A 27,506-nucleotide genomic window follows, 5' to 3' on the forward strand; every position below is an offset into this window, starting at 1 on the left:
GATGCAATATATATCCTCATGCTCATACCGCTGCATCTTCTCTCTACAAACTGTAAATACCCAAATGACTTGAGGTCCTTTAATTTTGCATACGCATTGCATTTATACCCAGGAAAAAAAAAATAAAATAAAAACCCAAACTGCACAAGGCTTTTCCTCTCTCCCCTCTCCCTCGCCTGCATAGGGGCTGGAGCACACTCAAGTGAAATTAAAATTGGAAGTCAGTTCACGGATTCGGTTCTCTCTGTTCATTTTCTTGAGTTTCATCCTGCGGTTTTGAAACCAGATTTTGACTTGTCTGTCTGTCAGGTTAATGCTCTTACTAATCTCCAGGCGGCGCTCACGGGTCAAGTACATATTGAACAAGAATTCCTTCTCCAGCTCCAGCGTCTGGTGCTTGGTGTAAGGACACCTTTTCTTTCTTCCGCTCTTTGCTGTCAGCCAATTTCCTGTAGTGTTTTCTGCCTTTATATCCTCTGTTAAAAATAACATTGTTACATAAGTATCCGGGGAATGGGAAAGAGAACTTACCCGATTGCATCAGTTGGCGAAGCAGCTTCTTTGGCAAAAAAAAATATACTAAAATTTAATTATTTATTTATTTAGTATTTAAAAAAAAAATAAGAAGAAGGCAGCTCGCCTCTGGGCAAAAAGGGAGCCGGGTGATTTGCTCGCCTGGGGGTTTTAGGGAAGAAAGAGCAGGTTTGGAGAGATATGGGGGGGGCTCAGCAATTCGGTGTCTGTGAGTGAATCGGGGGGAGCAGAGAGCACCTCCACCTCCGAGCCGCGCAGGGGGAGCGGGGCAGCGCGGAAAAAGCGCACGGAGCCGCGCAAGCTTCGGCGGGGACTGCAAAGCTTGTGCAAGCTTCGGCCGGGCTGCAAATGCCAGCAGTCGCACCCCAGATGAAAGAAAAAGGCAACACCGTGACTTTCGGAGTTGTCCGCAGCTCTTATTTGCTTTCCCCCCAAAAAATAATTCGTGTGGGCTTCAGAGAGAACCGCAAAGGCTGAACCGTTTGCCTCGCCAAGGCGTGTTCTTCTTGGGGGAAGAAATCTATTTTCACTCGTCCTGAAGATCCCCCAAGTAGCCTTTCTGCCAAGTCTTTTTTTTTTTCTTTTTTTTTTTTTTTTTTTTTTTTCGTGAGCTGGGGTTGTATGAAATAGATTTGCCTTTATGAGCTGTGTGGGTACATATAGGTAAATTCGGAGGTAATTGTAATCCCATATACACTCTCCTCACTCTACACACTCGTATACATATACACACATACACTTTGCAAAGGCAAACGTATTTCACACGTACATAAATAAACACAGCAAATACTTGGGCTTTGAATTTGGTCATGAGAAAATCCTGGCACCAGCAGTCGGCCAATATTTATGTCTAAACTGTAAGAAAGAGCAAAGCGTATCCTGCGATTGCAGCAACGTCCTCCGCACTGCAAGAATGCCAGCTTCGAGAAATTCGCTTACTAGAAATAAAAACTTTATTTGGCCAAATGCACCTTCAAAATCTGCTTGTGTGACATGGAACCACTTTCGCATTTGCAGAAATCCTTTTATGTTACCAAGCCCTGGAAATCCCCTTTGAAACACTATCTTCCCCCAAATGCTTAAATTACATTAGAAAGATCTCTTACCTTCTGCACGAATAAAAAACCTGGTTCAACATTAACGAAAACTTAAGCTATAGCAGATTTTAAAATGAAACAACAGCAGCAGAAGCAAACAAAATCCGCCCCAAATTGGATCCAACCATTTAAAAAAGCTGTAACCGACACGGAATAGCTTTTAAAACGCAAATATCTGGGAAACCACGTCTTGCTCCACACACCCATTTTAAGTTTAACATCTGAACCGAAAGAAAACCTTCATCTTAATTTCTTTATTTCTTTATTTCCGCCCCAATTACAAATCAAAACCAATATAATCTTGGTTTCAGGTTAACTCCCACCAAATCCTGTCTTGGCATGGACGTTGCAGGCGCTTTGTGCAGATAAGTTTGCAGGGGTTTTGATAACCTTGACTTTGCGTTTTTGTGTAATTGTAACTCAGCTGTCAGATAATATCATTTCCCTTTGGATGCCGAATGCTTAAAAAGGGGGGTGAAAAACGGTGGTTCTGGGTTCTGCTTTTAAAAAGGCCAATTTTGGAAGGGGAAACGCCAGAAGATGGGTTCTGCTGGTGCCACAGAGCCCAGGCATGTGTACATGGGGCACACACGACCCACATGCATGCAGCCCTGCATGCACATACAGCGCTGCACACCCCAGACATCCTCCTGCTGCCTGAGCCCTAATTATAGCACAGATCCTGACACACGGCGGATATTTTCATCCACATACCACAGGCAAACCATGCAAGCCGTTCCTTAGATCTGAGCAGTATTTTCTACCAAGAATTTTACTCCAACTTTTTAAGGAAATTCAATCCTTCCATTCACATGATCGCCACTTATTGACCTGAAAGAAGCCCCTGAATCCACCTAGCTTCGAATCAGGACAGGAACAGACCCGCATATTCAAATACACACAGATTTCCACGCATATGCAATCTCTACAGTGAAAATAAAATGTGGTCAATGAAAGCTTCTTTTCAGACAATCCCAAAGTTAAAACATCTGCTCAACACACAGAAACATTTTTCCCTTCGCAAACAAGACCTCAATTCGCCAGGAAAAAAAAAAATCTTTTTCCTCTCTGAGTCTCAACGAGCTTCTAAGCAATGAAATGAGCCACAGTGCACAACCCCAGCCTGAGATGTTTGTAACTGCAAATTAGACTCCATGCATTTTCTTTCCTTTTCTTTTTCACCCCTTTACCGAGATTTAACACTGAGCAAAGCCAGAGAAGACAAATTCGCTTAGCATACGGAAATAAAGCATTTGCATAGAAAGCGATATGAAGGGAAGGGGAAAAAACAGGGTTCATCTGCCTTAAAAAACACAAAACCCCCCAAAGAACCCCTCCCCCAAACAAAACCCAAGTCACTGCGATATCAGAGTCTTTGCAAAGCCACCTAATCTCAACACATTCTGCAGCGTTGGTTGCAAGGACATTTTTTTTCCATAAGTACATGCACAGCAATTTTTCTCCATATAAACAGCGAGAGGACGACTTTTCAAATAGCTGACTGCTCTCTTTTTTTTTTTTTTTTTTCTTCCTTTCCCTCAGCTCCAATACACATATTTTTAAGTTAACGTTTCTAGTAAGAATATATATATGTATTTCAAAAGTCAGCAACAATAAACAACAATATTATGCCAATCTCTGGAAAAGAAGTTGGCAGGATAGAGAGCACATTACTGCATATTCTTATTACGGTTCTTATTAGCTATGGATGATTACTAATTGCCGAAATTAGCTACTGATAATGAATGATTCCCTTACCTTTTGCTTCATTGTCAGAATTGTCAGTGCTGGTGTCAGTGTTTTTATTCAGGTCTTTCTCTGCTTCCGAAGGACTTATTTTGGGTGCTGGGGCGCTTTTTTCTGTTTTAATTTCGTTCGTGGATGTGTTCTGAGTATTATCTGTTTTTGTGTTTTCGGGGAAACTCACTTTAGCCACCGGGGGCGGCGGAGGAGGTGGAGGAGGTGGTGGTGCTGGTTCCAGATGCTCATTCCTTGGGTTCAGGCTCGCCCTGGATTCAAAACTTGCCTCAAACTCATTTGGATTGCTGCAGTTTGACGTCTTCTCCATGGAGGGGTAACCTTGGCTTGCTCGGTAGTAGCTAGGAACGGGGACTTCATGGTCATTTAGGCAAGACTCAGGCATTTGGTTGGGATAGAGGGCTGTCTCTGTGGCATTTTTAGCTCTTTTATCAGCGTTATACATACAGCAAACATTCTCTTCCTTGACATTGGTTGGGAAGGAGCAGGATGGGAGCTGTCTTGCAACAGGTTGCTCGATCCTGTACGTATTTTTGGGGTCACACCAAGTGTCTAGCTGAGAAAGGTAAGATGGATAGGTGCTGAGAGACAAGGTAGCGCTATTCACCTCGTCCCTTTTGGAAAGAGACGGGATAATTCCACAGTTCCTCATGACTCCGCAGCTGAAATCGCTCCCAGGCTGCATGTACATCCCTTGGCTGGAGGAATAATTCTCCCCTCTACAGGTACCGGCCAACGAGTCCATCAAAAACGAGTTAGAAGTCACATTGTTGGGACATGACATTTTCAGAGAGGGTTTTTAAGGAGGAATACTCCAGCCAGGGGCTGACATCTTTTTTTTAGGGGGAAAAAATATCAAGCACCATAATTATCCACGCATCGGTCCCCCCCCCCACCCCCCCCACGTGATGCCCAGGCCAATGAGGATTGAAAATGGCCTTGATGATTCAGACGGGGCCGACGTCACGGGGGTCAAGTTGTCGGGACCGGGAGCGGCACCGTGGAGCAACAGCGACATCTGCCAGCACCGGGCCGGGACCTTCACGTTGAACAAAGGCAGAACCCCGCCGCCCCCGCTCCCCTCCCGCCAGTTTGTTTACCAACGGAGCCACGCGTGGAAGGGGGCGAAGGAGGAAAAAAAAAGCGAGGGAGACCCCCCTTTTTCAAAAAAAAAAAAAAAATCGCGGAGGAAGATTTTTGGGGAAAAAAAAAAAAAAAAATGATTAAAAAAATTGCGGAGAATGGGGGACAGAGGGTGAAAAAAATCTATTTCTATTTTTTAAAATCTCAGCTCCCCCACTTTCCTTTCTCCCTGTCTCCGTGCCTTCTCGGAATTGTCTTTTTGCGCCCCAAAACCGATGGCGATTTTTAATTGTTGCCTCCCAAACAGAGGACCCCCCCCCCGCCACTCGGCTGCGCCGTCCCCCCCCGCCCCGGGCACGGGCGAGCTCCCCTGGGCTCAGCCGGCTGCTGAGCAGCTTCTATTTCTTGCTCTTTTAATTCTAATTAAAATTATTTGGGGCTCGGGAGTGGAGGGCTGGCAACGCTTTGGGGGTGCGGTGGGGTGATGCGCTCGGAGCCGCTTTTCTTTGGCTGCTTCGACGGAGATGTGGGAAGAGAGGGGGAAAATTGGGGGAATAATTCAGAGAGCTGCTTGCTGCCCTTCAGCCAGGCATTTCCCCGAAATCCCGAAGCCCAGACTCCTTAAGCAGGTTGGATTTTTCCCAAGCAGCATTTTTTTTTTTTTTTATGAAGAAAAAGACAATAAAAGCCTAGGTTGCCTTTCTTATTTCCCCATTTTCCCTCAGCAAAGCAGCTTCGCCTTCCCTGAGCCTGCAAAGACAGCTTTTTTTAATTATCCACTTTCATTCCGAACTGTCTTAAGTTTCTGGGCTAAAATGGCATGTGTGGTGTCGTGCACAAAAATTCCTCGTGGAGGGGAAAAGGGGGTCGAATTTGCTCAAAGGGAGCGACTTTTCAGATGGTGAACTGCACGAGTGTGGTGCTGTGGTGGGTTTCTCCCCTCCTGTCTCTCTGTCTGTCTCTCTGTCTGCTCCTTCTTTCTCTCTGTGTCTCTTCAGGAAATAAGAAGGGGGGGAGAAAAAAAACCAACCTGGGACTCACTAAACATCGTTCAGAAGAATTGGCAAACCGAAACTTTCCCGGTTTGCTAGGATTTTATTACTTCTTTTTTTTTTTTTTTTTTTTTTTTTTTTTTCTTTCTGGGGAGATTACACGAGGAAAGTTACTTTTCTCTCCAGTATTTCCCCTCTCCTCTTTTGTGGCGAAATTCGCTGCGATGGGAACTCAAGTTGTTGTTTTCATTTAAATTGCACCATCTCCGAGTAAGATTTGATGCCTTAAATGCGACGGAATTGAAACCTTCGTGGTTATTGTGCCCCCTCTCCCAACCGTCTTCTCTTTATTGGGTGTTTTCTAGATCGTGTAGCCATTAAACTCTACAGTTTTTTCATAATTTTCCCGGCGTGTTCCTGTGCTGGCGGGTGAGCTCTGATTCTAGGTGAAGCGGCGGGTTAGGGCAATTGAGAATAAATAAAATAAATAAAAAGTGAGATAGCCCGGAATTTCAAGATCATTACGATTAGAAAGACACGGGTTCAGAGTCACTTTCAAGGGAAACAAAAAGAAAACGCCACCTTTCATAAGAAAAGGAAAAAAAAAAAAAGAAGTAGAAGAAGAAGATAAAGAGAGAAAGAAAGGGAAAGGGGAAAAAAAAGAAAAAAGAAAGGGAGCAAAATAGTGAAAAAAAAAAAAAGTACATTGTATCACAGAAAGTGGAACTTGACCGTTTGGGGTGATTTGTAACGGTTTAGAGTGAAGTCCTGCTTGAATATTCTCACGTCTTCAAACCTGTTTTCCCAAAGATTTTCAAAAGCAGGGCTGTAAAATTCCCCTCGACTTAACTTTCAAGAGACTTGCGGGTCTTCTCTCCGCATCAAGTGGGACAAGTTTAAATATCTTAGGCCGAGAAAGCCTAAAAGTGCATAATACTATTTCGTGTGCCCTCTTCTCCAGCATAGTAAAAGCTTTCGTAGGCTTCAGACGCCATTTGGTTCCCCTGGAAAGCTATTTGCGACTTTATTGCCTCTATTTGTGTTATCTGCATAGGTCTTTTTAAAACAGTTTGATAGAAATCGTTCAATTTTATGATATCCAACGAAAATTCCACATAATATTTATAAGCAAAGAATAAAACTTTAGTATGGGAGCCAATATTTTCTCATTTATAGGTGATGAAATTAAAGACCAATGCAATTTTGCATTATATTGCTTTTTTCCCCCGGTTTGATTTTTTTTTTTTCCCTCTTCTACTTTATTTTTGCAGCTGATGTGGCTAGCCAATAATTTATGCTGCTCAGTCAAACAGTTACACATGTGCATTTTTTGGGACACCAAAATTTGACCTCATAGTTTCCTGTATTGTCTGCCTAAGGATTAAATATGTTTTCCTGATTTTTTCGCCGTGTATTCTGGTGTGCTTTTGTCGAAGGAGATATTAACGAGTTGCACGGAGCACATCAGAGGGAAACGTGACATTAAATAATTCGAATTTGCTTCTCCGCAAAGCCAGGCGCTTCACAATGGCATCTCGAGCAAACCTCCCTATCCAGGTTGCTGGAGAGAGAAAACGGTGGTGGAAATCTCATCTTTTATGAATGTGTAAATGTTGGGAGTATAAAACAAAGATTTACACTGTTCACAGGCGTTTTGTTTACCAGTTTTTGCCAGCACAAGCTCCTAGTGCAAATGCTGGGGAAAGGTTGGAAGCCTCTTCCACAACTTGCTCATCAGCATCTTCGGGAGCAAAGGGGGCCGTGTAAATATACAATCAGATTGTTCATAAAAATATTACACGAGCATATTTCACGACTTGACCATGATGGCTTTTTGGCCATGGAAAAAAGAAAGTTGACGTTAGCAAGCAGCACAGAGGCGTCTCCAGGAGACCGAATATTGTTTAAAGTTAAAAATAATTAGAAGTATGATAAACATGGGTCATTAATGGAAAGAGAAATAAAATTCATCAGCCTAAGTGGAACCCCCGTTGGGAAAAATGCTTTACTCTAATTACAGAAAATAAATACGAACAAATGCTATTAAAACTTAAAAGGAGAGAGTCTACCCATGGTAAGGACTTTAATAACCTACTTTGAATTTTACACACTTTTCGGGGAACAATATCCACGCTCGACGGCCGCGCACCCGGGCTGCCAGCCCGGTGCTTTTCCTCGAAAGCTCGGGGCTGCGAGCGGGTCCCGGAGCAGCCCCGTCCTTTCTCCCCTTCCCCATCACACTGGGCACCCCAAAGTGCGGTTTGCCCCCCTTGTTCCCGGCTCCGAGGGGAGGATGCGCGGAGCGGGCGGCCCCCGGGTCCTTCCATTGTCCCTAGTGCCGCAGACGGAGCAATTGCCCTAAAACGTCCCCAAAGCAGCGCCCAGCAGCCCGGGGAAGCCAGGCAGGGACGAGGGGAGCAGGGGGGAGCAAAAATGACAGCAAAGCCCCTCTTGTGCCCGGGAGTACATAAACGTGTACAATCGCCAAGACAAAGAATCTCTCAGACTTCCACCCAATATTTTACCTGTCCCCTTCTCAATCTAATTATTTAACCGTGAGTTATGTGGAGAAAGTACTTCTTATGCCCATTGTATTTTTTACCAAGTTTTCTTACGTTTTTATTACAAACATTCATTTTCGCTTCGAGGAAGTATTTGGTAGCAACACTTTAATGATTACCTTAAATTTGTATTTCTGCCCGGTATTATGCCCCATGTTGTAGCGGAAATAATTCTGATTTATGACAAAGTACACTGGAGTACAATAACAGCGATGCAAAAATAAAACCCACGCCTTTATATGTTGGCTTAGAAACTGTAAACTATCACCACAAGAAATCTATCAAACTTTACAATCCCTCTTACCCTGCTTCCTTCTTTCTGAGTAACTTAAGTCAAAGAATTATGGAATGATATTATGTTCCTTGAGGTGGTATTGAAAACCGCGTTCGAGATTTTCTACCCCCAGCATAGCAGGCTGCAGGCACCCAAATACTGGTCTGGGTCCGGACCCCTTCCCCTGCCTTTGATCATGAGGACAAAATTTGGAAAGTGTAATTCATCTATAAGAAAGAGCGGCAAGGGTGACAGAGCGCAATAATGTGACACGGGGATTTTGGAAAAGTTTATTCAGTGCTCAAGTGTTTCCTTTAATTTTCCAACCGCGTTAACAAACTTAAATATTGCCCCCCAAAAAGGGGTAATTGTTTCTCGCAGAGGTGGGGAGGTCCGTGTGGGAGCTCTAAAAATGTGGATTATTGCACGTTTCGAAAATTAAAGGTGTTTTTGTCTGGGCAAGGCTCGCGGCCGCGCTGCGGTTTATAAGCTGAAAAAAACCGAAGCGTTTGATGGAAATGTGGCGCAGCTCGGGATTTCGGAGAGCCCCTTTTATAAAGTTAAAAAGCGAAGTTGAAAGAGACGAAGAGTAACGATGAAAGGTAAAAATTGAAAACAATGAAGGACGTGCTAAAATGTGGCTCTGAAGCTCTGAAAGTTAACAGCAAACCTCAAAGAACTCCTATTTTACCCATATGACGATAGGAAAATAATTTCTTTCAAACTTTGTTAAAACGCTGATAATTTAACAGGCTTCTTAAGGCGTGTTTGAAGCGGCAACTCCGGTCTGCTGAGCGCTTCAAAATAAACATTATTGTTTCAATTACAATTTTAACAGAATATGGAGAGCACCACGAGGACGGACTGTTAACTCTCCTGTTTCTCGTCGAAAAATAAAAAGAAGCAATTGGAAGAAAAATCTGAATAAAGACAAATTTCACACCTATAGCATTGGAATAACCTGCGGATAATGGGGCCACAGCCCGAACACTTTGTTTTGCACGATTTGCCTAAAATTTGAGGTTCTCCACCTTCCAAACGCAGATACCGCCGTAGAGGTCGAGACTGCTGAGAAACATATGTGCAGAGAGAGAATTTTATTTCAAAATCACCGGGATCCTCATTTCTTTTATTTTCTAATTTTTATTTTCTCGTACCTGAAGTCCTCAGCCTGGAAGAAAACCTCGAATATCTTCTGCTTTCTTAATCACACGCTGGCTGCAAAGCCCAGCGTGTGACACAGAGTTTCGGCTATTTTAGCCGTCATTTGTACAGTCACATACGGTTTATATCAAACACATCTTTAAAGCAGAGGACTGCAGATTTGCTTAAGCGTGTATCACTTAATTCAAAGAAAGGGATTAGGCCGCTTTTTAACAATTAAAACGAACGAATTTACTTTGCTACTTGTAGCACATAAACAATTGTAATGTTTACATTAAGTCTTCCCCCTTTTTTTTCGAAAATGAATAAAGTTTTTTATGGGCTCCATCAGCAATATGCTTCAGCCTAATTCCTCAACTCCAGATAAAAAAAGGCTTATGAGGTTGCAAACCACATTCTCGTGGTTTCATGTTGTAATTTAGAAGTTATCAAAAGCAGAGGAACGTGCTTCAATCTAACATATGCTGTGCATCCGCATATTCCCCAACTTTATGAAAGGCGTAGAAGCAAGGCCTTAATGAGCCGCCATTTTGGGGCAAAATAATATGTCATCATTTCATATTTTTCCCGGACAGCAGAGGGGTAGTGCAGCCCTGCAGCCCCCCCCCCCTTCCTCCCAGTGCCCTATTTTCTGGGGAGTTACTGATTTTTTTCTTTGGGGGTCGGGGGGGTGGGGGAGAACTGAAGCACAACTTTGCAAACGCTTTGCCTCAAATCCGCAATTCTTTCCCCAAAGTTTCATTCCTCGCCCCCCCCAGCCTCCCCCCACCCACCCCCCCCGCCGCACCCTCCCTCCCTTGCTTGCCGGTGGCTCTCCCATATTTCAGCAGCAAACTCGCCGCCTGTCCCCCCCCGGCAGATCGGTGCTTCAGGAGAACCGATTTAATCGCCTCTCGCCGAGGTTATGGGCCACCAGGGTCCCAGGCAGAGGGCTCCGGGACTTGGGGCGAGCTGCCTGCTTGCCTCTACCAGCCCTGCCTCTCCGTCGGGACCAGCTATTGCTCCTATAAAAGTTCCTCGTACACAAATAAATGAATTCACCCTAGGATCCACAGGCGAGGATTAGCTCAATTGATGGTCGATTCGAGTCCACTTGCCAAAACCACTGGCTTTCTTCTTCGCCTTTTCTAATCCCAGCTCTGGCCAAGTTGCAAACCAACGTCAAACCCATGAGGAAAGTGCAAGTGGTCAAAAGGATGGATTTCCCCTCATGGCTATTGTTTGCCGCTCTTGCTGAGTTGTTCAGCTGAAGTTGGTTATTTACATGCCACCAAAGAGGCTTCGCCTTTAGGACGGCTCTTAGCGCACCGTCAAGGTTACGTGCTCCTGCCCGGGGCCCTGGCACCTTCAGGAGAGGCTGCGTGGGGTCGTGGGGTGCCGCGTGTGCAAGTGGGTGCGTGTGCAAGCGCGAGTGGGTGTGAGCGGCCCCGTCCAACACCAGGAGAATCCCTGGACACTTTCATCCAGCATTTGCAGCTCCTGCAGCAGATCCCCCCCCCCCTCCAGCCCCAACCCTGCTTTTCTTTCTTTTCTTTTTTTTTTTTTCTTTCTTTCTTCCTTTTTTTTTTTTTTTTTTTCAAAAATGGAAATGATTTGCTTTGTATGGAAGCCAACATAAGTGAACATTATTATCCTGCAAGAAGCCAATTAGAAGCCTGCCCCCTCGCCTTCTTCCCTCTCTGCAATATTTCACAACAAAGTAAGCCAGAGCTGCTTCCAATATGTTGTGTATGAAATCCAGGGAGCAATAGGAAACAGGTTGGGTTGGTGTGTTTGTACGTCACATGGAAAGGGCCTTCGTAATTAGTCTGGGTGTCATTAACGTAGGCACAGAGCGAGCTCCCCAGCCTATGAGGGAGGCTTTATTGTGATGGACATCCGAGGTAGGAATAAAGTTGTCTGATGGAGATGCCTAAATGCGTGCTGGGAATTAAAAAAAAAAAAAAAAAAAAAAAAAAAAACTTGTAAAACTTTTACGCCAAACAAAGTTATAAAAACTTTTCATGCGTTAAGATATCAAAAGGTTTATAACAATAATAAAGAGAGTGTGCCGGGTGTGTTAAACCTGCTTCGAGATGCATTAAATGCTGCGCGGCTGAGTTAAATATTAAGCATCATAAACGCCACACAGGGTTCAATATTTGGGTTTGCTGTTTTTTTTTTTGTTTTTTTTTTTTTTTTTCGGGGGGAAACTGTGGGTCCCCGCAGGCGACCCCCCCGGTTCTCTGGAGGCGGGGCGGCTGGGGAGCCACGACCCTCTCTGATTCCTCTTTATTACGAAAGGGTTAAAGGTGATGGACTTGACTTTATTGAAGTTCAAAGACATCAAATATTCACATTTTTTCTTCCTGTGGGTCTCATTCCCACCTCTGATTCCCCGGCCGGGCTCGGAAAACCCCTCGCCGAGGCCTTCTGCGGTTAACAGGGAGCCGGCCCCAAAACCCGGCGCCAGACCCTATATGGCCCCTCCATATAGGTGCACGCACCCCGGCCGCGAGATACATATGTCTAAGCCCTGTTTCTGCTTGTCCGCTCCCCCGGCGTGGTACCCAAAGCATCCTCAGTGACCCCCCCTGTCCTCCGCCAGCCCCTCCGCCCCCCTCCCCAGAACATTAACAGCCCTTTTCCTACATGGCACTGATGCTTAATGCTGCTGTAAACTCCCACATGGTCTATAAACTTGGATTTTACAACTAGCATTCCATTTTAGCTCGCGAAAACTTTGAACTAGGCCTACAGTTTCATTGTGCTGCAGTTGAACTGGAGCCTTGGAGGAGGGAGGGGGGGGGGGAGGAAAGGAGGGAGGAAAAAAAATTCCCTGGGCAAGACTCCCTTATTTGTTTACTATTTACTGCGGAAGTCTTTTCCTTTAGCCAGACGGGGTAATTAAGAAAAATTAAGCTGTTTAGTGCTGCAGTCTTTATTACAACGTCTAGACTAGCCGCTTTTGTCCGGACAGCCGCTGCTGTTACGGAGCATTAACTGCCGCTTCTGACCTCGCGATATTCACCTTATTGCACCTCTCTTTGGTTTTCCTAACCTTGGGAAGGTTTGGCAAACACTCATTAAAGAAAGGTGCTTTGGGGGTGGGCGAGCAGCCCCCTCCCCACCCCCGGTTTCTTAAACGTAAAGCTTAGGCGAGATTTCAGGCCGGGGACAAGCGTCCTTTCAGCCCGCAGGCTTTGCAAAAATAAATAGAAGCAAATAAAGAAGCGCTTTGCCATCCTCCAGCCCCCCCCCCCCCCCTTTTTTTTTTTTTTCCCTCCCTTTCCCACTCTTTTAATGAGAAACATGCTTGCGAACATCCTTTCAAGATCATATCGTGGCGTAAGGAGGACGGGTCTATCACGAAAGCCGAAGTTGGTTTTCATTTATTTGCGCGGAGGGGTGTTTGTGTGTGTGCAAACTAAGAGCATTTTTGTGGGTTATAATTTTTTTCCCTACCGTTGTCAAATAAAATCAGAAGACACCATCAAAGTGTTTTCATTCAACAGGGTTGTATTTAAAAGCAAGTATGAGAATTTTACAAGAACACGCTCAATGGATGGGAATATAATGTGTTGTTCCTTTTGCTGCTGTTTTTTTTTTTTTTTTTTTTTCCTTTTTCATTCGCTTTTTTTTTTCTACCCCTTCTTCCATATGCACAATCCCATCGCTCCACATCAGAAAGCAGGAGACTGGAAACCTCAAACATACCCCCCCCAAACCCCTAAAACAACCCTCCGAATTGTTGTATTTACACAAAATACATGCACCACATCACCAACGGCATCTTCTGGATTTCTTTGTCCTCGAAAACGTTGTGTTGCTTTCAGACACTGCGAGAAAAAAGTCATTTTGCAAACAGAAAAAAATCACTTTTATGCCCTGTGCCTGGGAGTTGAACTTGTTTTCCTTAAGCAGGAATTTAAGTACTTGACTTTGCATTTGTGCTTTGTAGGTATAAGGTACGTTATCCTTGACTTTTGGAAATGCAGCTCGTTTCTTGGTGTAATTAGAGTTTCTTTCCTCCTTTTTTTTTTTCCTTTTTCTTTTTTTTTTCCTTTTTTTTTTTTTTAAAAAAAAAAAAGAAGACTAATATATTGTTCTCATGAAAATGCAAAAAGATTAACTACAACCGGAAAACAGACAAAGACATCTGGAGCCAAATTCAGGGTAGGATTACTGGGCCAAGAAAAATCCTATAAATTTCAGTTCCGTGATGAACACAATGAACTCCACAACAAACGTGTGCTCCAAGGTGGAGGTTTCATATTAATACCAGTCCTATTAGAGCAGATTGCAGCGAGTCACATGAATATGGATGATGATATTTCTGATATGCATTCAGGTATTTAAACTCCTATAGAAGAAACCCACACCACAATGACCGCAAAGAGGCTTTTAAGAGGGGAAATTCTAATAAAATGGTCAAATAAAATCATAATGTAGAACAGCTTGCAATGTCTTTATTTGCCACAGAATTTCACAGAGTATCCCGGGGACTCGCTTTACATACACAAAGATACTTTTTTTTCATTATTTTTTTTTTTCAGGATTTTTTTTTTTTCTCTCGATGTTCTTCGTCTCCCATTTCCAGGAAAAAAAAATGCGCTACGAAATTTATTTACAAACCATTTCAGAGACTGTTATTGCAAATGCATTTTCGTCTGGATTTTACCCCCTCCCCACTGAAAACGTAGAAATGAAACTGCATAGAATATATATGTATATATATACACACACTCACTTCTATATATATATGCATATATATATTTTTATATATAAAGGGTGCATGGGGGAGGTGGAAATAATGATCTTCCTTCTGCTAGGGACAGATATTTAAATGAGGTTTCGACAACAACTCTTGGCATGGAGAGCAGAACACAGATGACCGGGGTGGGTGTGAATGTGCACACGCACACACAAGGACACACATGTCTGTGTGTGCATTCTCACCCACACACACACACACACACACACACGCACGCACGCACACTCACCCCAGACGAAGTGATTTGATCCTACAGGGAGACTTTGGCCGCTCTTGTGATAACACAGCTGCATACTGAAATCACCGTGGTAGTAACACACAGCACTGCGATTTATTCAAATGGACAGGGTGCCTAAATAATAATAACAATAAAAATAATAATAATAAAAAAGAGAATCCCAACCTGTTCAGGCAAAAAAAAAAAAAAAAAAAAAAAAAAAAAAAAGTTAAATAAAATGTTCATGGAATTCAAGTCCTTTAAGCGGTTAGGTAACTGAAAGAAAAATTCACTCCTTTTGTTACTCAGAACTGTCCCAGACATACAAATGTAAGTAACGAAAAGGCTTAAACTTTGAGGTTGCTTTGTCGACTGAAAGGGCAAACCCATGCTTGCAACTGTTCCTTCCCAATACACATACACTTCACCAGCAGAGGGGATTTGAAAAGATGTTCACAATAAGGGATTTCCAGAGAAATACTGCAGGCGGTCTCTGCTTAATTTTTTTTCTTTCATTCTTCTGTTCTGAAACCAAATTTTAACCTGTCGGTCAGTGAGATTTAACATCCTAGACAACTGGAGCCTTTTTTCTTTGTTTATATAGACATTGAAGAAAAATTCTCTCTCTAGCTCTCTGATCTGGAATTTCGAATAGGGACACCTCTTCTTCCTCGTTCTGGGAGCACCTTAAAAGAACCAGAAGGCAGGGTAAATATCCTAATGCAACACACAGACTCATCTTCACAGCTGACCACATAGATAGGGGCAGAGTTAAGTTATTAATGCACGGGGAGATATCTTCCAGCAGTGAGCAGTTTGCCTATTGTTAGTGGTAGCAGAGGTGAGGTTACACAGGGTCTTAAGGACTGCGTTGCAATTGCTTTCCCACTGCACGGGGTTTAATCCCAGAAACGCATACACATGCAGGCATTTTTCTGTGCAGATAGATTATTTTAAAAAGAACAGCCCGGGACTGGAGGCAGCAGACTGTTGGAGCAGGCTTTAGAGAGGCTGATTGCTGGAAAGAAAATGAAAAAAAAAAAAAAAAAAAAGAAAGAAAGAAAAAAAAAAAGCTCCCGCTCAGCTGCAAATCTGTTATCTGTATAGAAACAGCATGAGCAAGGTCGGAATTATAGGAACTAGATATTATGTTCCGCATAAGTTTTTGATTAACTCCAGTCCTCGCCACACACGCAAAAAAAGAATCAAAGTAGAAGAGAACTCAGCATCTGAGCTGCAAAAGGGGACTTTCTGCTGATCACGAAAGCAAATAGGAAAACAAAACAACCCTCCCCTCTTCCAAAAAGAGCCCCACGCTGAACACTAACTTGCAAAGTTGCCTGGATTCAGCATTTAAAACGCTCCTCTAAGACTGCCTAGAAATCTGAGTGCATGCAAAAAAGAAGACCAAAGCAAAGAAGCACGTAAGTAAAAGCCCTTCCTGACAAAAGCTAGACGCTCCACTAGGCTTGGAGGAGAATAAATGCCACTTTAAACAGAAAGTCTAAGAAAATGCTCCGCTCTGCCTGCAAATTCTGCAGCTCTCCCCCCTTAGCACCACACTCCCACCAAGAGAAAAGACTCACCATACAGTTTTAATTAAAAAAAAAAAAAAAAAGGAAGAAGAAGAAGAAGAAGAAGAAAACAACACTCTGCATGCATCTTAGTGCCTAAAAGAAAGCACAGGCAGCTAAAGTAGTGTTCTGCCCAATTGCCTTTTACCCTCAGCAACCCGGGACCAAATCCTTTTAAAATGCTCATGTAAGTTCATGATCAAAGTTAATATTTGTCACGATGGTGTGCTTTTAAAATTTCACAGACTCTAAGATACTGTGTCTGCGCCTAACATCTCCATTTTTTTCAAAGAGCTTTTCCCATCGTAAAAATTCTTCTCGTTGGAAGAAAGAGCTTTGTAGGTTATAATAAAATCCTTTGAATGCTTATAAAACTCCACATAAAATTTGACCGACAAAACACACGGGCTAGTCCCTTAACCTTTCCATTTACTGCTCTACCTACTCGAATTGCTGCTTTTGCTTCCTTCCTTGTTGACAGAAGAGGACGAGGCTGAAGACCCTGGATTTGTGTTTTCCTCTTCGTCTTCCGGGTCTATACCTTGGTCTCCGCGGGATGACAGTGCATTGGGTTGGGAGTCAGCCTCCAGTTTGCCCTCGCCCTTCTGCAGGCAGGTCTCAGCCGGGTTTTCCGCCCCGCAGTAGGCATTTTCGAAGAAGCGGTCGAAACCTTGGGGCAGGACAGTGTTTTTGTTCATGCTGGTGTAGAATCCCGTCGATGCCGGGTGGTTGGAGCTGGGGTGGTGGTGGCTGTACACGCTCTCGTTTTTCATTAGCATTTCGGTCATGGTGGAAGGCGGGATGCACTCTCTATGCATCAGATCTTCTGCGGAATAACACGACGCGTAATTGCTTCTATGGTGCCATTTACTTGAGGGGTCTAGACCATAGGAGACCTCTCGCACGGGCTGCACTTGCGAGAGGTTGGTGGAGTAAGGGTAGGAGATTTGGCGAGAGGGGGCCTGTGGCAGGAAAGATGACACAGTTGAAAATTCAGGGACGTAATAGGTACAGCTGGGGAGGTAGAGATTAGAAGCGCAACCTGCCCTTTCTCCAAACTCAGCACTCCTCTCTTTACGCGACTGGGAGCAGAAGTTGCCTAGATTCACTGAGTTAAACATCTTTCTCCTTTTCTTGCTCCTATAGATAGATGTTTTGGATCCGATGTGCAGAGGGGAAAAAATTTGGGAAGGCAAGATGACGCGCTATCCGTCTTAGTCGCTCCGGAGGACACGTGATCCAAAGTAGATATTGTCATATATCAGTTTGGAGCACTTAGATGCGTAGGAGTGGTTCACTTAGGTAAGATCTCAGAGGTTCAAACGATTGGTTTTCAAACACCGCAGAAACATTATGAAAATCAATTGCAGATTTGTATTCATTTTCTTGAAGGCACACCCCTTGTAAGCATTCAAAGCAGAACAAGTACAAGGGGTGGCTTGTGAAGTTGCTTTTTTTTTTTTTTTCCTCCTTCCTCCTCTCCTTCCTATTCGGATTCTGCTTTCTGCTTCTTTTCAGCGGGGTTTGGAGATGGGGTGGGGGCGATTTGGACTGCGGGGGGGGAGGGGGGGGAGAGAGGGAGGGTCTTAGGGAGCTCGGACTGTGTTTTTCCACCCTTTTTAATATTTTAATTACGGTGATTACTATAATTTATTATGATGATTATTTCTGTCCTAGCCTCCTCTTAGAAGTGTTCCTGAATAGACTTTAGGTAGCTCAATATAATCTCAGGGAAAACGCTGGAGACGCCTAAGTAAGTTTTCAAACATTTCTCAAAATCTTGCTGCAGGCGTAAACGCGCAGCTCTTCGTACAGCTGGGCTGCTAAATTATAAGTAAATCTCTCTATCTATCTATCTGGGAGTGAGGGGGTTGGTGCTAATTAACAAGCTTCTAACATACGCTAATTATGTTGATCTCTATGTGCACATCAACTATACATCAAGCAGGTTGGCACGGTTTATAGAGAATATACCATTTAAGAATGACAGGGTGCGGGGGATCGTGTAAAGTTTCAAACTTTAAAGTTAAAGCAGGCCTGCCTTAATGACTTTTGATATCGAATTAGTCGTATATCAAGGAATAGAACAAATGAATTAAGTCAATGTCTAATAAATATTCGAAAACCTCCTTTAATGTTTTGTTAAATATTTATTAAGTAAGAGTGGCATATTGAATATTTAATGCAATTGTTTATTGTCAATCAATGAATGTACTTTCAGCAATACTCTCATCATTTATTCTTCCAGCTGAATTAAAAAAGATATTCTTATTAAAGTCATTTGTCTTCTCTCCCACGCCCCGAGAGCCTCCTCTTTCTCCGTCCTCCTGCATTTTGACACGAAACAAACAGGGATACCGAAGTGCTGCCGGCTATTTTGCGAGTTTTGCCAACAATTCTTAGGAGGAAAAAAAAATATATAAAATTAAAAATCCCCAACCCCAAACGTCAAACCCCCAATCTCTTCTGCAACCCCTCTAGAAGGTGCACCTGAAGGACGCGCAGCCTCCGCGCTGCCAGGGGTGCAAGGCTCAGCCTTCGCCTTCCAAAAGTCTTCCAGGAACAGAATCGTCTGCGAGACGCTGCAACAATTGGGTTCGAAGTGGGTTTTCACCTGGCTTAGAAATCATCTGCCGGAGGTGGGGATTATTGTTGCCAGCATTTTTCTGTCGAGCACAGGCGGCTGCATTCACCTCCAGATGAAAATATTGCAGCGCATCCACCCCTGTTTTCTTCTTTTCTTTACAGGATGCCACTTAGGGATTTTTTCTTGAATTATCCCCTTTTAAAACGGCCAGTAAAAGGAAGAATAAATAAAAATATTGAATCGCCCGCACATAAACCCGAACCAAAATCCATCATGGGATCTGTTCGGTGGCAGGCTGAATACTTCTAACAAAACTAACACACCGTGAGAGAGTGGCACGTTTTTATTGAGAGTATCTTGTCAAATCGAGTTGCAGTAAATTCAAACAGCGAGAAGGAAAAAAAGGCAAATCTCAGCCCCTTGCTAGAGCGCTGAGCCTTAGAGTTGGGACCAGAAAAAAACCTGGACGGCTTCGATGTTTTCGTTTTGCTCCCCGAAAAAAAATAAATAATAATAATTAAAAAAAATTATAAACTCACCCGAGTATTAACCAATTCACCCCAAAGGAGCATCAGGGGCTCCTAGCCCTGCTTGAGCTGTCCCTCCTGCACCTGAGCATCCCTGGGCACGTCCTTTTGCATTTCTCTCGTCTAATTTTCATTTTATTTCATTTGCTGTCCCCCAACCTGATGTTTACCGCCCCATTTTAACCAGGAGGTAGCTTAATTCCTGGGCGAGATGTAAAGATACGGGGAGATAAAACGCACCTCGCGCAAACAGAGGAGAGTTTCAGCCTCTGCTAGAAATACAGATACTCTGCAATTCTGCAGGAATACATAGCAAAAGAGGAAAAACTAACAAATAAATTAATTATTAAAAAAAAAAAAAAAAAAAAGGAAAAAGAAAAGGGGAAAAAACAGGAGAAGAGAAAAGAAAAGTTCATTTTCATTGAAGAAAACAGCCTCGCAAGTCAGTATCTTGCAGCGGAGCAGCGAGCAGGGGTTTTCAAGGCTCCTGAGCATAAATACAGTGGGTATTTCAGCCGGGCTTGCAAAACTACAGTGCTTATCAGGCAGTGTGCCCGAATTTCTATGTATTTATTACGAAATCTTGAAGGGAAACATGGCGGCGTCACTTACTAAGATTGTGTGTTCTTCCTCAGGTTGAGCCTTGTTCATCCCCCCAGCGCAGCATCGCACTCATTTTCATTTATTTTCATTCATTTCTGGATTTCCTCCCCCTTCCAGCTTTGTATTTTCTATTTAAGGAGAGCCGTTCTCATAAAACTCTTTTTATAAGGGATCGGGGCGTGTGGGTCTCCCTGAATGTGTGTGTGTGGAGATAGAGATATACACACATATAAATATGTCTGTAATTCCAAAATGAGCTGTGTTTTCCTCTCCAATGCACCGTTTGGCTGATGAATATAGGGGCAAGAACTCTGGCTGCCGAGATGGATTTCTTCAGGTTTGTAATCTGCCCTATTTTATGGCTTGGACGTCGTTTTGGGCAAAACTTTTAATTAAAGTGTCAGCGATCTTTTAACTTGGATTTTTATTGACCAATATTAATACTAACTACAAACTAATAATGTTAAGCTATTGTTTATGAGTGTAATTATTTTTTCCCCAATTCCCTCCTGTTTGCAACCTGCGTGGAGAATACTCTCACTTGATTCAAGGGGGGAAATGATCTTTAATGTACATTTTTTGTCCTATGTATTCCAGTCCAGATTCCATAGGAAGGCTGTAGGCATGAAGCTCTGCATCCAGGGAAGGAATTAGAGCTTGTTGCTAAAAAAAAAAAAAAAAAAAAAAAAAAAAAAAAAAAATTCTGAGCTGCTACTTAAACCCAAAACAAAGGCTCCCCCCCCCACCCCAAAAAAAGAGAGAGAGAGAGAACACAACAGCAAACAAACAAAAAATACGTGTGGCATAACACTCGCCCTCCCTCCTCTAGGTGCGGGAATAATTTATTGCTCTTCGTAGGTAAATACATCTAAACCAAGCCCTGGTGTCGTTTTGTTTTTTAAACCCAGTTTAAAGTATAGGATTTGCCTGCTTCCTGCAAGGAAGCACAGAAGAGACAGCTGTGGAGTCACAGCACTTGAATTTGACCACCAAAGTGACTACCATAAAACGGAATGAGGGCTGGCGTCTCGCATTCCTTTTGGTTGCCCTTAAAAAAAAAAAAAAAAAAAAAAAAAAAAAAAAAAAAAGGCAAATTACTTTAAGGCATAGCCATCCAGAACATTTCAATTCCTTCATTTTTAAACCTGCTTCATTTCCTAGCGCATGTGAAAGGTTAGAGCGTGGAGGAGAGAATTAAATAAAACCTGTATTTGCGCTCTTGCAAGGAGAAAAAAAAATCCAAGGGAACTTGAGAAGGGGGGAAGAAAGGTCTGATTTTTCTTCGAGAGGTTGCTCTGATATGACTGTGTGTACGAGGTGAAGCTGCCCTGTCTGGAAGATTTTTTCCCCCCTTTTTTTCCCCATTCTTTCCCAGCCGCAGGGGAAGGCGGCAGCCCCGAGCCTTTCCCTCCCTGTGCCTTTCGGGCAGGAACCCCAACTGGCTGGGTCCTTCTGTGCTAGCATCTCAGTCGGACTCCTTTCCAGTCCTGGACTTGTCGCTTTTGTACAGAAAGAGCACATTGCAAGGAAAAAAATAAAATAATCAAATACAACTCCCCAAGCCCCCCCTCGCCCTGCTCCGGAGTGAGCACTCATTTGCCTGATATAATGCAAACACTTAACACATTTAACAGCGTTTTCAGCAGGCAAATAGGCAAAGCTCGAAGCTTGTAAGATGTGTTTTGCGTTACTAAAATGAATTTTAAGTGTATGTTAGAGGCATTTCGTGACCAAAAACATTGCAGCAGTTATACCAAAATCAAAACCTTGGAGTTGTGAAAGTTGGCTTTAGCTGATCTGTGTAAACATCTAAAGTTATATTTTGATTTAGGCTAATCCTGTACTTGAACTCTTCTCAATAAATCATTGCTCATTTTTTTGCTCCCATTGGGGAGAGAAGATCTATTTTTTCCCCAAAGCTACAATTATCTGAACGCAATGTAAATTCGTTAGCAGCCTCCCAACTTCTGTCAAAAACTTTCTTGTTTGTATTACCATAAAGAATCCTTTGTCCGAGCCCGTACAGTATGGAAACTTGTCTGGAAGAAGAAAAAAAAAAATAAGAAGAGAATAGATTTTGTACCGAAGTGACTTACCACGTTACACATTGCTACTTACTGTGGCCTCAAGCTATCTGATGCATTATTTATACCCTGAATCTTTCCCTGTTTCAGACAGATGATCAGAGTTTGCTTTGGCTCCCGGTTTGGGGAAAAATCAGGAGCTTTTCCAAACCTACCCGCATTGCTAACCTGTACTCACTCGGGACTGCAAATGCGTTGGAAGTGAGTGCAAAAAACACTTCTTTAGCAGCTGCAGCTCCTGCAGCTGCACAGAGATGTGCCTTGCTTTTGCTAAATAGGCTCAAAGTTCTGATGTCTAATGACTTTGGCCTATCAGATGTTCTCAAACTGATTTTTCCCTCCCTTCCACGACGGTACTACAATTACTTCCTAAGCCTCAGATGGACTTCAAAAAAAGAGAGAGGGAGACGGAAAGAGAGGAAACCCAGGCCAGTAAACAGATTACTAGACACCGCGTATGTGTACAGGAAATCTGAAGGGAGACAATAGCTACAAGTGGGAAGCGCTTGGAAAAGATTATTGTCCCCAAATGGCAAAGAGAGATTTAATTGGATGTAAGCCAGACTGCTAAAGAAAACTATATAAGCTGTGAACAATTCAAAGGGAAAAAAATGACTTAGATCTCTCTAGACCTGAGCTGCAAGTTCAAAATCATGTGGACTTAATCAAGATAAAAGCAGATAAACTATGCTTCCCAACCGCAGGCAGCGCTGCGACTGTCTGGGCTAAAAATGTGCGGCGGGTGCCGGCTCGGGTGGAAGTGATGCCGAGGAGGCGTTAAGAAGAGTTGGGCTCACTAATAACCAATATAACTAACACTCTGCTTGGCTCGGAAGCCAATCAGGCTTCCAATCAGGCTTCCCGTTTTTTTTTTTTTTTTTTAGTTTCTCATCAGCCCACGCGAAGCCGCGGCTCCATCCCCACGGGGCGAGCTCCGGCCGGGCGGAGCGGGACGGGGACGTCCCCCACTATTTATTTGCTTCTTGGCCTCCCCACGGCCCGGTTGCGGGGGGCTGCTGAAGCACGGGAAACGGCGAGGGTTCGGGAATTAATTCAAGGAAAACTTCACAGCGTGCTGTGCTCTTGGAGCCGCTGCGAAATTCAGCCCAGAGGAGACAGGAAAGCCAGAGGAGCTCGTTAAGCAACACCTATTCCTAGTCCTCTCTTTTTTTCCCCCTTCCAAAACTCTAAAAATACTCATTTAAACACAAAGGAAGACATATAAAACACACCCGAACCTTGCAAAAAAAATAAAAATCCTTTATTCTCCAGACATTCCCTCTTGATAACTTTAGCAGTGACACTAAAACGTGCAAAAGTGTGTAAAAAGTCGGAAATTGTGGCGGGGAAAATGTGTTTTCTGTTGGGTAGCCCGTTTATTAGCAAAATAGCCCCGAAATGCAAAGTTTGGAATAGAAGGTGGGCGGCTAATCCCCCCAGCCTTATTAAAACCGCACACACGTTTGCATGCGTGCTATTTAATCCTTAAATACCCAGGAAATCGGTTCCAAGTAGTGCACTTTAATGCCTTGGCTCCCGCATCCACTTTTTATTATTATTATTTTTTAATATTTTCCACAGCTACTAGCACCTAGATGTATTTCCCTCAGACAACCATTGATCAAAGGGGAATCTCAACAGTTCCCGGGGATCAACTTCAATAGTTCGCAATTGCGGGCGCGGCGGCGCTGGGCTCTCTCTTCCATACCCGCATTAATCAGAATAAAATGAAGCAAAATCCTTCAGCTGCTCCGCGGGGCGACGTTTTCCAAAGGCAGATCTCGGTTGCAGAAGATAAGTGCTGCCGGCAGAAGAAAGCAAGGTAAAGCGGTGGGAGATGCCCATCCCTCTCCACCTACCTATGGAGCCACCGCATGTACCTGCCTTTCCCGGTGCTCACGCGTCCTTTTCCCTATAAAATACATCCACGCGTGCAAAAACACATCTATATCTTATTTGAAGTCAGAGAAGCAAAGGGGTCAGGGCACAAAATCTCTAAAAAAAGTTGCTTTACTCTATGCCCTGCTCCAGCATCGCGGCTCCCCAAAGTTCCCTGCTTATCAGAAATGATATCCTCATCTTTTTCCTCACCGGGATGAGGGTTTGAGTGTTTTGTTATTGCCACATTCATCTGAAATAAGCATATACAGAAATTAATGTGGCCGGAGTTCTCATTTAATAAGGTACTGGGCTTTGATGTACCCTGTGCATTGGGAGCAGATAAATGATGAACTCAGAGTCTCGAAATCCTATCTATTCTCTTCGTCTGGTTGCTTCCTAAAATATTTTCTTTCTTTCTTTCTTTCTTTCTTTCTTTCTTTCTTTCTTTCTTTCTTTCTTTCTTTCTTTCTTTCTTTCTTTCTTTCTTTCTTTCTTTCTTTCTTTCTTTCTTTCTTTCTTTCTTTCTCACCTATTAATTAGAAAATTATTAGTCTACGGCTGCATGGGCAACTCTGTGCAGAAATACTAAGTTTTGTAGCAACGCACACATACGTACACAGAGATCTTCATTCATTGCTATTTTACACACATGTATACATTCCGGTTGAATATTTCCCTGGATTTCTATTCCGTATAGCATAGACTTGTCTAAATAATTACATATTTATTTATTCAGATTAAATGACGGCGTGTGTATGGAAAATAGTCTTCTCCATTACAGTAACCGCAGATTTTCGCCTTCCATCCTTCCCAGCGCTGGCTGTCCAGCACAATTTTTCTTTTGCCCTTTGAGTTGAGTCAAAGGCAGAGGCTGAAAAAGAGGGGGAGCATTTTTTGCTATTTTCTTGCCGCGAGGAGAAAACAAAGAACAGGGACCCTTTCTCCTGTCCTGATTTTGGGGTTTAGTCTCCCAAGACCAGGGGTTTTCTCAGGACCCCCGTTGGAGGGGGTAGGAGGGGGGGGGAAGGGCTTCACCCCCTCTGCCCCCCACTCGAGCCCGGCCTGGTGGAGGAGAAAAAAGAGCAGAACCCCCCAGCTATGGGGGCAAGACCCAAGTGTCACTGGTTTCCCCCCTGAGCCAGGCTGCAGCTCGCCCCGTTGCCCGCAGCGGTGGGAGAGGGGCCGGGGGTAATCGGGGGGGGGGGTCGGGGGGGTGCAAAAACACAACCCCAGACCTGGCTAAAGTACCCTCCCGACCAAGGTTTTTCCTCTTTTTGCCGTTTTCCCAAGGCCCAAGAGCGTTGGATTTGGGAGCTTTTGCCGTTCCGTTGCGTTTGGTCGCCTTCTCCCTCTCTTTACTATTATTTTAATTTTTTTTTTAATAGGTGTCCCCTTCCCAGTTTGGCTTTTTTTGGAGGCTCACGGTGAAACCAGCTCCGGATGAAGCCGGAGGAGGAAGGGAGACAGAGGAAGAGCAGCACGCCTTACTGCGAGGCAAGAGGTAAAGAGCCACGCAGGGATTTTATCCCCCCCGCCCCGCATCCTGACCCCCCCCCCCCCCCCCCCCCAGTTTCACCCCCTTGGCTGCTCACATCTCTTATTTCTCATTTACCCCTGCCCAGGCCCTTCCAGGTTTCACAAACAGGCAGAAAACAGCTTCAAAACCCATTGCAAACCCCGCTATTTCATTCAGTCCGACCCCTCTCCGAGCCAACCCCCAAATTTCTCCCCCGCCCGCTTCACTCCCGCTCCCCATTCCTTTTATTCCACAGTTACGCTTCTCTGCCCATTTTTTCCCCTTTGAAACGAAAATTTCTGCCCCTTTCTCCCCCAGCCCCCCTTTTCTTTCTGCCTCTCTCTCCTTACCGAGTGAACTTCATTGTTTTCTGGAGGAAATGGTAATGTTCAGACATTAAACCTTAATTGGGCTTTTCTTTATGACGTTTAATTTCCTCCACGGCAGACGTGTTTGCATCTTGCTGGGAAGAGAGGGAGGAAAAAAAAAAAAAAAAGAAAAAAAGAGGGGGGGAACCTTGTTTGAAGTCCAACTGGGGGGAAAAAGGAAGAAAAAAAATCAGGAATCGGGACGAAAAAGTCTCGGTAAAACCGCCCCCACCCCATCCTTTTGGCTATTTCAGCCCCCCCGATGCACTTGGCTCGCCTCTCTCCCCCCACGGAGGAGGGGGGGAAAAACCCGGGGTGGTTGGGGGGGGTAAAAAATAAAATAAATAAAAATAAGCGGGCAGGTGGGCGGCAATGGCATTGCGGCGGAGCGGCGCGGACGGCCGCGGAAGGGAGGCTGGAGCCTTAACTTGACCTTCACTTTGCGAGGCCGGCCCCCGCCCACCCAGACGGGCAGCCCCGGCGGCTCCTCCCGCCGGCAGCGCCGCCGCCGCCGCCCGGTCAGCGCTCCGCGGCCGCGGAAGTGGGAAAAATTGTAAAATTAAAATAAAATAAAATAAAATAAAATAAAATAAAATAAAATAAAATAAAATAAAATAAAATAAAATAAAATAAAATAAAATAAAATAAAATAAAATAAAATAAAATAAAATAAAATAAAATAAAATAAAATAAAATAAAATAAAATAAAATAAAATAAAATAAAATAAAATAAAAGGTGGGGAGGCTGGGAGCAGGGATACTGCTGCCCTCCCAGGCCATGGGAATCAATCCGTTAGAGGGAGAGGGGTGAAGCCAAGTTTTGTCCGCTGCCTAAAAGCAAATCTCCATTGTGGTCGCTCGGACCCTTTCGTCTACCTCTTTTTTCCCCCAGAAATCCCCTTACACACCACCGCCTCCCTAACCCATCACCTAACCCTCACCCTGACGGCCCTACAACCCCTCAACCCCGCAGCGCATTTTTCCCCAGCTCCCTCCCACACTTTTTTTCCCCAGATAGACAAAAGCCACCCCAAAATCCCTGCATTTTTTTTTCCCCAAGAGAAAATTAAATTAAATTAAATTAAATTAAATTAAAAGGTCAGCGCAGAAGTGCGGCAACCAGCGCGGTTCCTCTTCGCAAATAAGTATTTTCTTTATCTCAATCCGGGAAAAAAAAAAAAAATCATGGGTTCCGACGATTTCTTAAAGTTGGAGGAGAAGGTCCTCGGTCTTTGATAAATGCACTTTTGGGGAAAAAATGAAGGTTGTGCAGATGTGTAACTTTGTCCCTGTTCGCCTGCCTTTGTGTGTGCCTGGGCGTGCGGGGGGAGACAGATGCTTTATTTCACAGTCTCTCTATAAAGAGATAATTATATATCTAGTTATTCACCGAAGCAATAAATACTCTTCATCCACAATTACAGATGAAGATGGTTGTTTTAAATACCCATAAAGTCAGTGTTTGGGCTCCGACTGGAAGGTGCAATTGGAAACAGGGGGGGGATTGGGGTGAATGAGATGGAAAAAGCCACTTGGGGGTGGGGGGAGCCCGATGGAAAAACCCTGTGGTCCCTCTGCCCTGGCAGACAGCCCCCCAGAAGGCGCAAAACTTGCTAAAATAAATAAATAAGAGTTTGGTGGGGCCCCCTGGATGGGCAGCGGGTCCCAGTAGGTGCAATGAGTTTTTCGGTCCTCTGCTCGCCTTGCAATATATTCCCACATACAGGCCCGGGGGGGTCATATACAACCCCCATTCCCCACTACCCCCTCATATTTAGTCTCGCAGATCCCTGCAAAACCATACGGGATTTATTTTCCACCCAAGAAAGAAGCCCTGGCCCGCAACTCCCATTAAAATATCATATTTTCTATTATTTCTAGTTTAAGATATTTTGATTTGAGGTAATCTGTATGGTCTTTTCTTTCTTTCTTT

General features: G+C 43.9%; 2 protein-coding genes across 2 annotated transcripts in view; both read right to left on the reverse strand.

Annotated features, from left to right (window-relative positions):
* HOXC10 (homeobox C10) overlaps positions 1–4,279 on the reverse strand; it is a 4,738-nt gene extending 459 nt beyond the window's left edge. The window contains exons 1-2 of the mRNA XM_005027447.6: positions 3,390–4,279; positions 1–476 (exon numbers count right to left, since the gene is read on the reverse strand). The exon at positions 1–476 is cut by the window's left edge and continues 459 nt beyond it. Of these exons, the coding sequence (XP_005027504.1) occupies positions 199–476; positions 3,390–4,173 (1,062 nt within the window). The 5' untranslated portion in view covers positions 4,174–4,279 and the 3' untranslated portion in view covers positions 1–198. The remainder of the gene's footprint in view (positions 477–3,389) is intronic.
* Positions 4,280–12,951: 8,672 nt separating this feature from the next.
* On the reverse strand, positions 12,952–17,500 carry HOXC11 (homeobox C11). Its single transcript, XM_005027448.6, has 2 exons — positions 16,453–17,500; positions 12,952–15,119 (listed from the first exon to the last, which is right to left on the reverse strand). Exons 1-2 carry the CDS (start codon positions 17,126–17,128, stop codon positions 14,887–14,889), a joined length of 909 nt encoding a protein of 302 aa, XP_005027505.1. The 5' UTR covers positions 17,129–17,500; the 3' UTR covers positions 12,952–14,886.
* Between the last annotated feature and the right edge of the window lie 10,006 nt (positions 17,501–27,506).

This window comes from Anas platyrhynchos, chromosome 34 (assembly GCF_047663525.1).
Source record: "Anas platyrhynchos isolate ZD024472 breed Pekin duck chromosome 34, IASCAAS_PekinDuck_T2T, whole genome shotgun sequence".
NCBI classification, from domain to species: domain Eukaryota; kingdom Metazoa; phylum Chordata; class Aves; order Anseriformes; family Anatidae; genus Anas; species Anas platyrhynchos.